This window comes from Triticum urartu, chromosome 7, assembly GCF_003073215.2.
Source record: "Triticum urartu cultivar G1812 chromosome 7, Tu2.1, whole genome shotgun sequence".
NCBI lineage: Eukaryota > Viridiplantae > Streptophyta > Magnoliopsida > Poales > Poaceae > Triticum > Triticum urartu.
The window spans coordinates 684,811,162-684,825,600 of NC_053028.1; the positions used below are offsets into that span (position 1 = coordinate 684,811,162).

General features: G+C 47.3%; 2 protein-coding genes and 2 pseudogenes across 2 annotated transcripts; 1 reads left to right on the plus strand and 3 right to left on the minus strand.

Annotated features, from left to right (window-relative positions):
• Positions 1 to 3,359: 3,359 nt before the first annotated feature.
• Positions 3,360 to 5,669, minus strand: LOC125522168. Its single transcript, XM_048687247.1, has 2 exons — positions 4,349 to 5,669; positions 3,360 to 3,630 (listed from the first exon to the last, which is right to left on the minus strand). The coding sequence occupies exon 1, from the start codon at positions 5,556 to 5,558 to the stop codon at positions 4,353 to 4,355; it is 1,206 nt and encodes a 401-aa protein (XP_048543204.1). The 5' UTR covers positions 5,559 to 5,669; the 3' UTR covers positions 3,360 to 3,630; positions 4,349 to 4,352.
• A 1,114-nt stretch (positions 5,670 to 6,783) lies between these two features.
• LOC125519410 lies at positions 6,784 to 10,397 on the plus strand (annotated as a pseudogene).
• Positions 10,398 to 11,371: 974 nt separating this feature from the next.
• Positions 11,372 to 11,641, minus strand: LOC125520457 (AAA-ATPase At3g28540-like). Its single transcript, XM_048685383.1, has one exon. The coding sequence runs from the start codon at positions 11,639 to 11,641 to the stop codon at positions 11,372 to 11,374; it is 270 nt and encodes an 89-aa protein (XP_048541340.1).
• A 147-nt stretch (positions 11,642 to 11,788) lies between these two features.
• On the minus strand, positions 11,789 to 14,103 carry LOC125520455 (annotated as a pseudogene).
• Between the last annotated feature and the right edge of the window lie 336 nt (positions 14,104 to 14,439).

Sequence of the window (14,439 nt, forward strand, 5' to 3'; positions counted from 1 at the left end):
GGGATCTCAAGGCAACCTCGAGACCCTCAGGAGCATCTTACAAGTGTATGAGCATGCGTCTGGGAAGCGGGTTAACCTTCAGAAGTCCTCTATTTTCTTTGGGCAGGGTTGCACGAAGGACAACGAAAACGTGTTGAAGGGAGTAATTGGCATCAACTCTGAAGCCCTCAACGAAAAGTACCTTGGTCTACCGACGGCGGTGGGCAGATCCAAAGATGGCACCTTTAGATACGTCAGAGAGAGCTCAAAAGGCAAGGTGCTTGGATGGAAAGGACAGGGTCTCTCTAAGGTTGCGAAGGAAGTGCTAGCCAAATCCGGGTTACAAGCGACACCGACGTTCACTATGAGCTGTTTCCAACTATCCAAGAAAATATGCCGGAACCTGACTTCTATCTCTTCTAACTTTTGGTGGGGTTCAGCTCATGGTGAGAACAAGGTGCACTGGGTGCCCTGGGATAAGATGTGCCTGTCAAAGAGAGAGGGAGGCATGGGGTTTAGAAATTATGAAGCTTTTAACCAGGCCCTCCTCGGCAAGCAAGCCTGGAGGATTATGTGCTAGGGTTTTACGAGCTAGATATTTCAAAGAATCGTCGATTATGAGTGCCACATGCCCAGCCAATGGATCCTTCACCTTCAGGAGCATCCTCCATGGCCGAGATCTGCTGTGGGAAGGAGTGGTGTGGCGCATTGGGGATGGTGCAAAGGTGCTTATTCATCACGACAATTGGATACCTCATAGAAGTAGTCTTCGGCCACTGGGCCAGACCTTCGTTCCTGGATCGACCCGGGTCGCTGACTTGCTATCGGAGGAAGGAAACGCATGGAATGACGCCAAGGTTGATGAGATGTTTACTCCGAACAATGTTGCGGATATTAAGCAAATCCCGGTCTGTGGTCCGGGGGTGGACGGCTACCTTGCCTGGAACTATACCAAGGATGGAGTCTACTCGGTCCGGTCGGCGTATCACTTGGCGATGAACTTGAGAAGGGCCAATTCTGGACGCCCGGGGTCGTCTTCTTCATTTAACTCTCATAGGAACTGGATGGCCATGTGGAGCACTCATGTACCCAACAAGGTTAAGGTTCATTCGTGGAGAATCATGCGCAACGGTCTGGCCACTGGGTCCGAACTGCTGCGTAGAAGAATTAAACCGGGCGTCTTTTGTTGTGCTTGCGGAAGGGAGGAGTCGCTGCTGCACCGTTTCTGGAGCTGCCCTCACTTGCGTCAGTTCTTGGCGGATTTGGCAGCTAAGCGAAGCATCCAGGTCTCATTCCCTCTGGAGGGAATCGACTCTAACCAAGCTATTGGCAGGTGGCTTTGGAACTGGATGGGAGAAGCCCGAGAGGAGGAGAAAGAGATGATTATGCAGGGTCTCTATGGTCTTTGGCTGGCAAGAAATGAGGCGTGTGATGGGGTACGTATCAAAAACCCTTCAGATGTTGCAGGCACGGTGTCAACACGCATGGACGAATGGGCAGAAGCGGTGACGAAGAAAGCTCGCGTCGTTGCTACGCCTCCACCAGAAAAATGGAATCCGCCGGAGGCCGATTGGTTCAAGGTAAATGTGGAAGGCGCGGTCTCATCTGTCACGGGGAATGGTGGAGGTGGGGTGGTGGTCAGGGATCATGCAGGCGCCTTCCGGGGTGCCCTGACCCAGCTCTTCCCAAACCAGTCGAGGCCAGAGATCGTCGAGTTGCTGGCGTGCCGCAAGGCCCTGGAGTTCGGACGTGAGCTTGGCATCCAGCGGATGCATGTGGAGATGGACTGTAGGGAAGCTGTCAGCATGATTAACTCTGCACCCCGGAACCTGTCAGTGGCGGGACCAATCGTGGAGGGTATCAAAGAACTCATGCGGGGCTGGATAGGGTGTAAAGTCAGTTGGCGAAGGCGAACAACAAACCGAGCGGCCCATACTTTGGCTAAGGTAGCTGTAGGAGACGGTGTTTCTCTGGTCTAGAGGTTTTCGCCTCCTGATTGTATCCTCAGTGTATTAGCAGACGAGATCCCAGACTTTGTTTAAATAAAGTAAGATGTTTCCCTTTAAAAAAAGCAAATGTACGTGGGTGAAAGGGAGCATCTCTAGCAGACCTCTTAACCTGCGGAACTGAAAACCGTTTTTCAGTGCAGGTGGAATGTTTTCTCTAATGGATGGATATATAACTAAAATGATTAGGATATGTGTGAATATTTATGAATAATACTTTAAAACTTGAAATTTAGTAAAATAATATTTGAAAGCACTAGAATGGAGTTACTATTCAAAAGCACTGAAATTGTGTGAAATAATTTATTGAAATATGTGTGAATGTCTGTGAAATATGCAAGTCGAAGGCTTTTACAATTGACTAAAATATAACTAAAATCATTAACATTTGTGTGAATATTAATGTGTAATATTTCAAAACTTGAAATGGAGTGATATAATATTTGAAAGCACATGAATGGAGTTAATATTCAATAGCACTGAGATCGTGTGAAATAATTGATCAAAATATGTGTGAAATGCATGTGAAATATTTATGGATTATAGTTTGATTTTTTTAAATGATAAAAAGTGACTAATGTATTTGAAAGTATTTATGAATTATTGTTGTTGTTTTTTAATGATGAAAAAAGTAAGTGAAAATTCACATAAATTTCAATGTTTATGGTTACATTTAAATATTTTCATAAATAATTAACACATATTTCAATTATTTCACTTGATTTCTGAATTATTTAACATATATTTCAGCTGATTGAAATAGTGAAATATAAAGTAGTTTAAAATGTATCCAAGATTGGTCTTGTGCTAGGTCTTGTCATGAGGCATTGAACTATATGAAAAATCAAAAATAGAACTTCAGTTTAAAGAAATCAATCATCTAAATTATCACAGGGAAATAAAATGTATGACTTTTGTTTGGGATAAAATGCAAGCAGCTGCCACTTTAATACCAAACACACAAACTCAGGATACCAAACACACCAGAATTCAATTGGTGTAGGGGTGGACCATTACAGGTTGCTTCTAAGCCTTAGGCAACAATAGAGGCAGCTTTCTAAAGACCATGGAGCTTTTAGATGTTCATGACTCAGGAGGCGACGGTTATGTATGAGCGGTACGATGCCATGGCCACCATGGCCAGCCCCACTCCACCTCTTGGAGTCACCACGGGAGGCTTCCTAATTAGATGGATATGACAACTACGGCGACAAGCTAGATGGTGCATTGACCATGAAGGAGCAGCGGACTTGGACAAGCAGCAGCCACTCGCCGCTGCGTCCGTTGACCGGCGTCGGCACCAGCTGCGTCGCAATGCACCCGGTATATCTGCACTCAGTATAAATAATAAAGGTGGATTTACTACAGTTCTTGATTGATTGAGACCATTAATAAAAATGTAACATTCTTATGGTATCAAAGGAAGAACATAACATAGACACGAACACTGCCACATTCAGAGAAAGAACAGGTCCGCAATGATGCTACAGTAATTAACCAAAACATATACATGACGATCGCTAGGCAAAGCAATGTAAATAGTGTCATCCTGTAGGCATGGTGATGACGTCCAACGAACCCCATGCTGCTGAAATCACGGTCGTCTTGAATTGAGAATGCTGCTCTGTTTGCGGCTCCATCGAATCTGAACAAGCAAGACAGAAGTTTAGGTCAGACCAGAGAAGACTTTTGGGGTCCAATTTGTACACATATTCGAGAGTTTACGAGCTTAAAGGAACGAATTATAGGCATTATATTGGGCTATATATGGCAGCAGAACAGCATCCGTTCCATCAGTAAGGTTCATCTAAATCGGATTTGAAATATGAGACGCTGTTGTGTCTTCAGCTTCAGCACTGTAATTTGCAATGCAGGTTGGAGCACGTAACAAGACCGAGAAATGTACACAAAAGAAACCAGCACTGAAAATCTTAGGTCATTCTAAACTGGTAGTAGCTTAGTGTTTGCCTAGCTTAAGTCACTTAAGAAAATATATCAGGGGTTCTAGCCACAATCAATAAATGATAGATGTGAAGCCTATAACTGATTTAAGAGACTGACCCAAATCACACTGCTCTTTCTTTGTTATTAAGAGCAATGACTCAGGCAGTTATTTGTGAACACAGTAATTAGGCAGAGATTTTCTTTTGTATGATTCTCTTGAAACTGGAATTGAAACAAACAGGGCAACATATCACAAATATGTTCTCTTTCTCATGATTGAGCACAAGAACATAACCACCACTAGGCCGTGTAAATAAGAATGGCCAATTGCAACACTGAACTGTTAAGCACTAGACAATCCATGTGAAAACTATGAAGGGAAATGCATAACATAACTGGAAATGCAGTAGAAAGTATACCACTTCATATCGTCGGCGAAGACAGCGATGGCGGGAAGTGGGCATATATGCGCGTCCTGGACAAGGACTTCCCGAAAGGCTTGACACAGACCCTCTCAAGCTGCAACTTCTTGACGTCCACCGAGATATACTCCAACAAGTCTGGCATCTCCATAGACAAGCCGACGAGCCGTGGGGCTTCAGAACATATCAGGAGCACACACCTCTCTGTTGCCGCTTTGAGATAATGCAGGCCCTCAGGACCTAGTGAGAAGGTCTTCACCATCTGCCACTGACCGGAATTCTTGCCTTTGTTGTGCCTAACGCTATAGCAGAGGTCATGTTTGCTGCCACCTGCAGTTCCATCACGGATCCCAAACAGCCCAAGCCTGCCTTGCCCTGCCTCCACAATGGCCACGCCTAGCGTGCCCCAACCAGAGGATGGGAGCTCGGCGATGGAGAACTCCATCCTCTGGATGTTAAGCACGAGCAACTCTTTCCTCTTGATATTGGTGGAGTCCCAGTAGAAGCAGCCATATGCGTGGTGCCGCCTGAGATAAGCAGGATCCATCGGCGACACTGGCATGGCCGACCAAAGCATGGGTGCCGCCGCTCGCCACTGCCCGGTGCTCGAAGAGAATACAAAGGGGGCCAGCTTAGTCTCGCAATGCACCATTGAGATCACCGTGAATGCCGTTGCCGTCCCTTCACCGTTCTCGCCAAGGGGAAGGAGGAGAGGCTCGTCCGAGGGCCTGCGTAGAACGGGGGGTGGGCGCTCCGCCGAGGCGACGAGGGCGTCGGGCACCGGAGGGAGCAGGACGTAGCGGCGGTGCAGGGGATCGCACACTGCGAGCTCCCTGCAGATCGGGGGCCGCGCGTCCTTCCCGTGGTCCCGGCCGAGGAGGACGCGGCCGTCGCGGATGTCCATCGGGATCCAGCGGCAGTGGGAGGGGAGGAAGGAGAAGGAGAAGTCAGCGGCGCTGGCAAGCGCGCGGGCGGCGGGCGCGGCGGGGTGGGGCGGGAGCGCGGGCTGGAAGCCGTCGAGGTCGATGAAGGCGAGAAACCGCGGGGCGTGGAGGCGGCGGAAGCGGCGCAGGAAGGAGGCGTCGGTGGCGAGGCGGCGGAAGGCGGGGCAGGCGGCCGAGGCGCGGGCGAGGTCCTCCGGCTCGGGCAGCCGGAGGAGGATTTCAGTGAGGAGGCTGCCCGGGAGCTCCATCAGCGTCGGGGCCATCTCCTTGCCGGCCACCGGCGGTGTCGAGGAGGGGAAGTGGTCGCCGACGACGGGAGCGGAAGGCCGGTAAAATCGGACGAGATGGTGGGGTGGAAGGGGAAGAGGCGGCGGCGGCTGTGTGTGGGTGGGGTGCTGCTGCAGTCTTGGCCGAGTACTTGTATTCCCTGGCCTGAAGAGGGTTACAAAATGAAATTCTAAAATCAAACTACTGTAAAGTAGATACAATTTGTAGACTCCTTGGCTTCTCCCAGCCATTGTAACTTCACCGGCTGCTACATTGCTCATGAGAATAATTACTATGCGCACACACACGCGCTCACCTAAGTATTGACAAGGGGTTCTTTTCTTGAGGGTTTTTTTAAGGGAGAAACCCTAACTGCCACTATTGTCTGCATCCTCCTCTCCCCACCCCGATCGCTGTCGTCGGGCTTATGGGCTTATGGCCCGACGACATGACACGTAGTGCATCTCATTCGTGACAACGGTCTCATGTGGCTTCTCGGCAAAACCCTCACCTACTCTCGTGGTAAGGGATGTCACGATGACGGATATGGTCGTCGGGTCATATAGGTTGTACTGTTGATGCAACTATATATCCGAAATAAGGAACTAGTCTTTTGTAGATTATATTATAAGTACTTAGTATGTAATTGTCGTGATACTACTACAGACAAGGTGAGGTTTATCTTTACCAATTTATTGATTTTGGTATGAGATTCTCAGAGCCGGTGTGTGTGTTCTCAAGATGTTTTCAAATTGATTTGTTGTCAATCAACTAGACAGGCTTTTCAGTTCCTTTTTTCAAACTATTCTCTCTATTACTCTTTTAAAACTCTTCTTTTTAACTTGGTATGGGGCATATATTTCCAATGTTAGGTGATCAACCACCCCTTGGTAGTCAGTGCGCCGCGACACTAGTAGTCCGCCGTCAATCCGTACTTTATTACTAGGAAAAAATATATAAAAAATAGGAAAACCGTCGTCGGGTTCACCATCATTTTTTTACATCTGGCCCACGTGGTTGTGTGTGTGTGCGTATTTGAATAAAAAATAGGAAAATAATGTTGGGATGGGAAAACTAGGGTTCAAACCCTAGTTTGCTATGAAGATGCCAACGTAGCACACCAGTCAAGCTAGACTCGTGGACGTGCCAATGTCGGGGTCCGGCTCCTTAATATAAAGAATAGAAAGCAAGTGTACTCGGGCCGAGGGAGTTGGGCGCTTGATGGGCACGGTATGCTGGGATGAGACGGGCGTTGCGGCCCTCGGGACGGACAAGGTGCAGGTTGGAGGCTTTTTCATATTTGTTTACTTATTAAGTAGTTCCACCTTGCTATTTTACATTAATTTTTTGCAATTTATATACGTTCTTAGGTTGTCAGGCATCGAGCTGCTTTGGAAATTAAGCAAAGAATAAGGCGTGAATATTGCATGAGAGATAAAAGAAGGAAGGCCAAAGGGAAGGGAGAGAAAGGAAATAGAGGGTAATTATGTGGTAATTAACCGGCTGGCAAATGAGATTCATGACATGCTTGATATAAGGAGAGAAAGAGAAAAGAAATACACACTAATTGTATGAGAGAAAGAGAGTGTTGTGATGACCTGATTATCATGATGTGAATTTGATTCGTTTAATTTGAACTTGCCTATCATTGTTTCTACTGTCCTTTGTAAATGTTTGTTTGACACTACTATGTAAAATTTATGTTTATTTATTTTAATGTGGGTCATGTTTGTAAGATCGAGTAGATTGTCCGGTGAACTCAAAACATCATATTCCCTTTCCCATGAGACTACTTTTGTTGAGCTGAAAATTGTTCGGCTCTCGTACCAACACACGGGCAATTACCTAGTCATGTAATAAAAATCCCTAAACAATTTGAACAACACTATAGGTTCATTTTCACAAAAGAAATCAATCATTTGTTTTTGCCATCATGTTCAAATTTTCTATAAATACGGTTATTGTTTTAGTGTGCTGGTCTTGTGGGGCATTAGTAAGATGATTTTTCGATTGCCTACTACAACAAATTTGGTATGGCTTCGGTGAGAGATAGGCGATAACTGCGGCAAGCCGTCGGCTCGCTCGGGTATTTGTAGTTGTCTCTAAATGGTCTGTGATCATAGATGTATGTTTTTTATTTTTGTATTTTTAACTGCCATGATATGATAAATAGATCAGAGCCAAAAAAAATTGAAAGTTTTATAAAGAAAAATGCTCAAATTTTTTATTTTAACAAATGCAGTTGTTTCCTTTCAGTTGGCCCATGCCGTCCGTCAATGACGCGGGCAGCTATTGCGTGTGCATAGCAGCTTACGTGTCAACATAAAAGAGGCCCCGTGAATCAACATGTGGTTGAGTTGGTTACGTGGACAGTGGTATCCTCAACCCATCAGGGTTCAAATTCTGGTGCTCGCATTATTTCTGGATTTATTTCAGAATTTCCGGCGAAGGTGCTCATAGGGGTAGGGTGTGCGTGTGTGCGTTTATAGGGATGCGTGTATGCGCGTGTATATGAGCGCTGGTGTCTGTACTGATGCTAAAAAAAACATAAAAGAGGCCCCACATCATAGGAGCCCTTTCTTTTTTTAGCCTTGAAGCAGATACATCAGGAGCCACACACACAAAAAAAAAAGCTTTGTTTTTCCTCGTCTGTTCCGGCGGGGGGAGGCGGCGATGGCCGCGTGGGCCGATGGTCGGCGCTCGCGGCGAGCGCACTAATCCACAGCTTCGCGGGGGCCAGCTACTGATCCGGTGTATATTTGCCGGCGATCAAGGACGTGGGCGCCAACGCCGGCTTCCTCTCCGCGTAGGCGCCCGTGGGCCACTGAATCCCTTGCATCGCTCTGTGCCGCCGGGTACCTCCCCATGTGGCTCGCCGGCCCCGATCCCGCTCGTCTGCCTCGAGCCCTCGACATGCTGCTCGCCGCGCAGGCGTGGACCTTCCTATATACGGCCGATGTCGTCACCGCCGTCGAGAACTTCCCCGGCCACCGCGGCATCGTCAACGGCATCCTGAAGGTACTGCCGTCCTGATCCCCCCCCCCCCCCCCCCCCCCCCCCCCCTCGCTGGCTTTCTTTCTATATACTGTACTGCTAATTATGCAGTATTCAGTCTCTCCTCTGCGTCAGTACCTAAATGATGTGATTAATTAGACCTATTGCGATTCATGCTACAATACAACCCTGTGTAGATGATGTATATGCTGAAATAAAAAACAAAGTATACAGATGAAATCAAAAGTATCAAAAAATCCATGTGAAATCAAAACGGCCACATCCTCTGCTGTGACTGAGGAATCAAAAATCAGAAGAACCATGTGTTTTGTTTGCTTTCAGTTCCTTTCTTTCTTATGTGCTGTGACTGTGAGGAATCTGTTCTGGTGGCATAGCACAGTATGCAGATGCTGTATATGCTGAAATTAGCAGAAAAATACATACAAACTATTCTGGAAAAGTACAGTAATGTGATTTATTAGAATTATTATAGTATAATTCATACATACAGTATAACCATGGTAGGAATTCTTGCTCCTTTGGGAGGCAGCATCACTGGTTCTAGAAGAAGAGTACAATTGTGTAGGCGCAGTCACTGTTTCATTATAATTTGCTCTGCCCAAAGACATCAGAGAGGCAATAATGCAGCCTTCTTTTGCTGGCCTCGTCCTTTCAGCGCCATGTTTATTTTCTGAAACCCTGTACCTGCCACATTGGGCGGAGCTATCATTTGTGTTAATTGCACGAACTTTCAGCATTATTGTCTTGAGTTTTCACCTAATTATATTCGCAACTCTGACGATGTGAACCTGTGTGGATCCAGCATTGTACACGCTTTGCTCAATAATCCTAACATGCACTCTGTTTCTCGACAGACGTAGCAAACTAGCAATCATAAGGTGCATTTATTAGGCAAGTGTATCATGTTTTGGCTCGTTACACAAGTACAGATATGTCCAAATCCTTTATTATGGTAATATTAAACGATCTATGCATTTTACAAACAGGGTTTTCTGGGCGTTGAGTGGAGCAATACTGGTTCAGGTGCAACACACCCTCCATATTGATCCTGGCAGCTTCATACTTATGCTAGCGATATTACCCACATCCATCGCATTGCTGCTCATGTACTTTGTCGACGTCCACAGCGCTCATCGGCGGTACAACAAGAAGTTCCTTGATGCCTTCGCTCTTATGGCCGTTTCTGTTGCCGGGTACCTGATGGTTGTCATAATCTGTGACCAAGTATTCGTGATAAGTTCAGCTGGATAGAGTGTTTGCTTCGCGATACTCCTGCAGTTGATCATGTATCCAGCAGTTATTGTTATAACAGCTCACAAGACGGAATCGAAACAATGAGAAGAGCCAGCTCTAGCATTGCGCTTATGGGATCTGGTCAGGACATGTCGTTGCACAAAGAAAACATGAATGTGGTGCAGGCCATGTGTAAACTGACTTCTGACTGCTCTTCCTTGCGATGGCCTGTGGAATGGGATCGGGGCTAGCCAGGGTGAACAACATCAGCCAGATCAGGGGCTCTCTTTGAGTAAACGAGCAGGGAGACCAGCACCCTGGTGTCGCTCTGGAGCATCTGGAACTTCTCGGGGAGGTTCACGAGGAGTAGGCTGGCCTTTTTCATAGCAGCGACGCTTCTGGTCATGGGTGTAGGCCACGCTATCATCTCCTCCGGTTTCCACGCATAGCTCTACGTCGGCTCTGGTTTCCAAAGGCGCTTCTATGGCAAGGAGTCGCCACAAGGTGAGTTTGCCTGCGCCGGTAAGCACTGCTTCGCACTCCCCTTCCTGATTATGGCATGTGTTTGTGTTTCGGGTCTGCCGTAGCATTTGTATTGTTCATCAGAACAAAGAAGTTTTGTAGGTGAGTTATATACGCCAGACTGCTGTCTTTTGTAGAGAATAAACTTATATATATGCAAACGACACTCAGTATCATGTTAGCATTTGGTATTATAGCATTATGTACTAGTACATAGCAACATTATAATGGCTACTTCCTTTCTGAATTAATAGTCGAGAAGATGAGTGATACATATTTTATTTAGACAACCACTGCATCTGTTTGTGTTTGTAAGAGAGCACTAACAAGCTCACTCTACTCCTATCACTTCACTCGTCACCTTGTTTGATTCCTCCTTTAGCTTCCTCTGGTGTTACGCCCTTCCTGTTGTCTTTCTCCTTTTCTTTCTTCTCCTTTGCTCCTCTTTCTCCTCAGCTTTCTCCACTTCTGCCTCATCTTCCTCATTCACCTTCGCCTTTGCTGCTGCCGTGTCTTCCTTGGCCTGCTTGAGCGCCTCAATGAGGCCTGATGAACACTAATTAGGGTCCCTCTTCTTCTTCGTCGACATTGGCATCAGGTTGTCTGCCACATCGGTGGGCAACATGTCGGTCTCCTCGAGCAGCCGTTGAATCTCCCCAAACAGACCATGCTCCACGACATCCAGGTAGTTCTTGGCGAGCACCTTGAAGCCCTCGAAGAGGCAATAGGATATCTCGATTTGCTTGTCCATCCTGCCCTGTCGGATCAGTGCCGGGTCCATTTTCTCCTTTTGGTTCGTCGTGAAGATGATGATTCGCTCACGGCCGGATGCTGCCATAGCCCGTCGATGAAGTTAAGCAAGCATGAGAGCATCACCTTGCTTTCGTTGTCCTTCAGTGGGTCTTGTTAGCATTTTGTATTTGTTGCACGCTTTATATGTAGCAGAATTACAAGTGAGATCACTGCATTTTTCTTTTGCAAGGGAGCGATAGTGAAGAAGCGCACTCTTTTTCCTTTGGCTACCTGGCTTGAGATCACTTCACTCGTTGATATTTCCATTGGCTACCTCCGGTGCTTTGTCCTTCCCTTTGTCTTCCTCCTTGGCTTTCTTCACCTCTGCCTCCTCTTTCTCCTTGGCTTTCTTTGTTGCGGCCTCCTTGGCCTCCTCTGCCTCCTTCACCTTGGTTGCCGCCGCATCCTCCTTGGCCTGCTTGAGCACCTCGATGAGGCCTGTCAAGCACTCGTCGGGCTCCCTCTTTTGCTTCTTCCACATGGGCATAAGGTTCCCTGCAACGTCGGCAGGCGACATGTCTGTCTCCTCGAGCAGCCGCTAAATTTCCCCAAAGTGCTTGTGCTCGATGACATCTAGGTAGTTTATGGCGAGCACCTTGAAGCCCTCGAAGCGGTAGTAGGACATCTCGATTTGCTTGTCCACTCCGCCCCTCCGGATCAACACCTAGTCCAGCTTCTCCTTGTGGTTGGTGGAGAAGACGATGATCCCCTCACCTCCGCAAGCAGACCACAGCCCGTCGATGAAGTTAAGCAGGCCTGAGAGCGTCACCTTGGTGACATCATCCTTCTCCGGCTCTACCGGTACCTTGGGCTTGTTATCATTGTTGGAGTCCTTGTCGCTTGCGGTTTTCTTTTCTATGCTGCGTTTTCCGGTGAGGTTGACGAAGCGGTCAATGTCCTCTATGACGATGATGGACTTGCCTGTGGTCTCGATGAAGAGCTTCCGCAACTCGCTGTTGTTCTTGACTGTCGTGAGCTCGAGGTCATAGACGCCGTCGTCGAGGAAGTTGGCCATGGCGGCGATCATGGTGGATTTGCCGGTGTCGGGCGGTCCGTAAAGGAGGTACCCACGCTTCCATGCCTTGCCGATCTTGGCGTAATATTCCTTGCTCTCCTGGAATGCCATGAGGTCGTCGATGACGGCCTCATTCTCATTAGGGATCATGGCAAGCGTATCAAAGGTGGCGGGGTGCTTGAAGGGGATGTGGCTCCAAACGCTTTTACCCCAATAGGGGTTCGAGCTGCCACTGGCATTGTTGGTGAAGAGGCGGCGTTGGCGGTTTTTGGCGGTGACAGCGCGGCCCTCACCGAGGATGAAAGGAAGGTAGGAGTCCCGGAGAAGTCGTCAACGACCTCCTCATGGTGGTCCCAGAGAAGTCGTCAACGACCTTCTCGTGGTCGTCAACGTAGACCCGGAGGTTCTTGTTGTCCTTGCCGAGCTCGGCCTTGAGCTTGGGCACGCGGCGGACGCAGGCATCGCTGAGGTAGGCTTTGACAGCGGGGTAGAAGTCAACCGAGGAAGATGACGGTCGCCACCACCGATCCGAGCCCCGCCTACCTCTCCACCATCGCCGTCATTACCAGACCTGGAGCTCCTCTTCATATCATGTCTTGATAGAAAGCCGTAGTGACCTGGATTGGACTGGATATGCGTGTACGTGATTTGCCTAAGTTGAAGCTAACTAGCCAAGCGCCATCGTCGTTGGCGTCGGAGCTGGTGAGGAGGAGCTTCGAGGAGAACCGGTTGAGCAGGTTAGCTGTTTTTTTCTAGGGTCAGCGGGATAGGGCTGAAGAGGAGGTGATCCAGCGAGCGTTTAGCTGCTGCTGGGCCGGGAACGAGCACACCGCTCGGTTCGCCGACTTGTACCACATCGTGCCTAAACAGAAATTAGTACCACACCGCGTGCTTTGGAGCGTACTTTGCGGTCTAAATAGTGTGGTAGTGACCCACGTTTCGCCGAGGACGCAAAGCATATACACCAGCTTGCTGGTCCAGGGTCTGTCGAGGCAAAAAGCAGTCATCACATACTTCTGGCCGGGCCAGGCCGTGGGCCTGTCACCTTAAGTTGCTGTTAAGTCGTGCATGAGAGGGGTCAGAAGTATGGATTGGCGTCAGTCTTTTTTTCCCTAAGCCTTCATTTTTGTTTTTTTTTCAAAATATCAACATATACTGTAAAAATGGCCGGCGCACACCGACTGGCCCGGTCGTGCCGTAGCCATCAGATGCAGCCATCAGATGCGACTTGCGTGGGCTTTCAACCCACTTTAGTAGAGGGGCGTACTATTTCTTTACACCCATTAGTGTGTAAGGGTTTCAATGCGGACTTTGATGGAGATCAAATGGCTGTTCATCTACCTTTATCTTTGGAAGCTCAGGCAGAAGCCCGTTTACTTATGTTTTCTCATATGAATCTCTTATCTCCCGCTATTGGGGATCCTATTTGTGTACCAACCCAAGACATATGAATCTCTTATCTCCCGCTATTGGGATCCTATTTGTGTACCAACCCAAGACATGCTTATCGGACTTTATGTATTAACGATTGGAAAGCGTCGAGGTATTTGTGCAAATAGATATAATAGTTGCAGAAACTACCCAAATCTAAAAGTAAATTACAATAATAATAATAATAATTCTAAATATAGGAAAGATAAAGAACCCCATTTTTCTAGTTTTTATGATGCACTGGGAGCTTATAGACAAAAACTAATCAGTTTAGATAGTCCCTTGTGGCTACGATGGAACCTGGATCAACGCGTCATTGGGTCAAGAGAAGTTTCGATTGAAGTTCAATATGAATCTTTGGGGACTTATCATGAGATTTATGCCCACTATCTAATAATGGGAAATAGAAAAAAAGAAATTCGTTCGATATACATTCGAACCACTCTTGGTCATATTTCTTTTTATAGAGAAATAGAGGAAGCCATACAAGGATTTAGTCAGGCCTATTCATACACTACCTAAACAAGAAAGTTAGATTCGGCGATGCCCCTCCCCTTTCGGGGGGCATTCCGATTTCCCTAGTATCATCATTATTTGCCACGCGAATCCAGATTGAGATTGAGGCAATTAAGTTAATTAAATTTTCGAATCACTGACTCAGGCCCATTGTCGAATCCTACTCAGCCGAAAAGGGGGTACTTATGTATGGCGGAACGGGCCAATCTGGTCTTTCATAATAAAGAGATAGACGGAACTGGTATGAAACGACTTATTAGCAGATTAATAGATCATTTTGGAATGGGATATACATCCCATATACTGGATCAACTAAAGACTCTGGGCTTCCATCAAGCCACTACTACATCGAT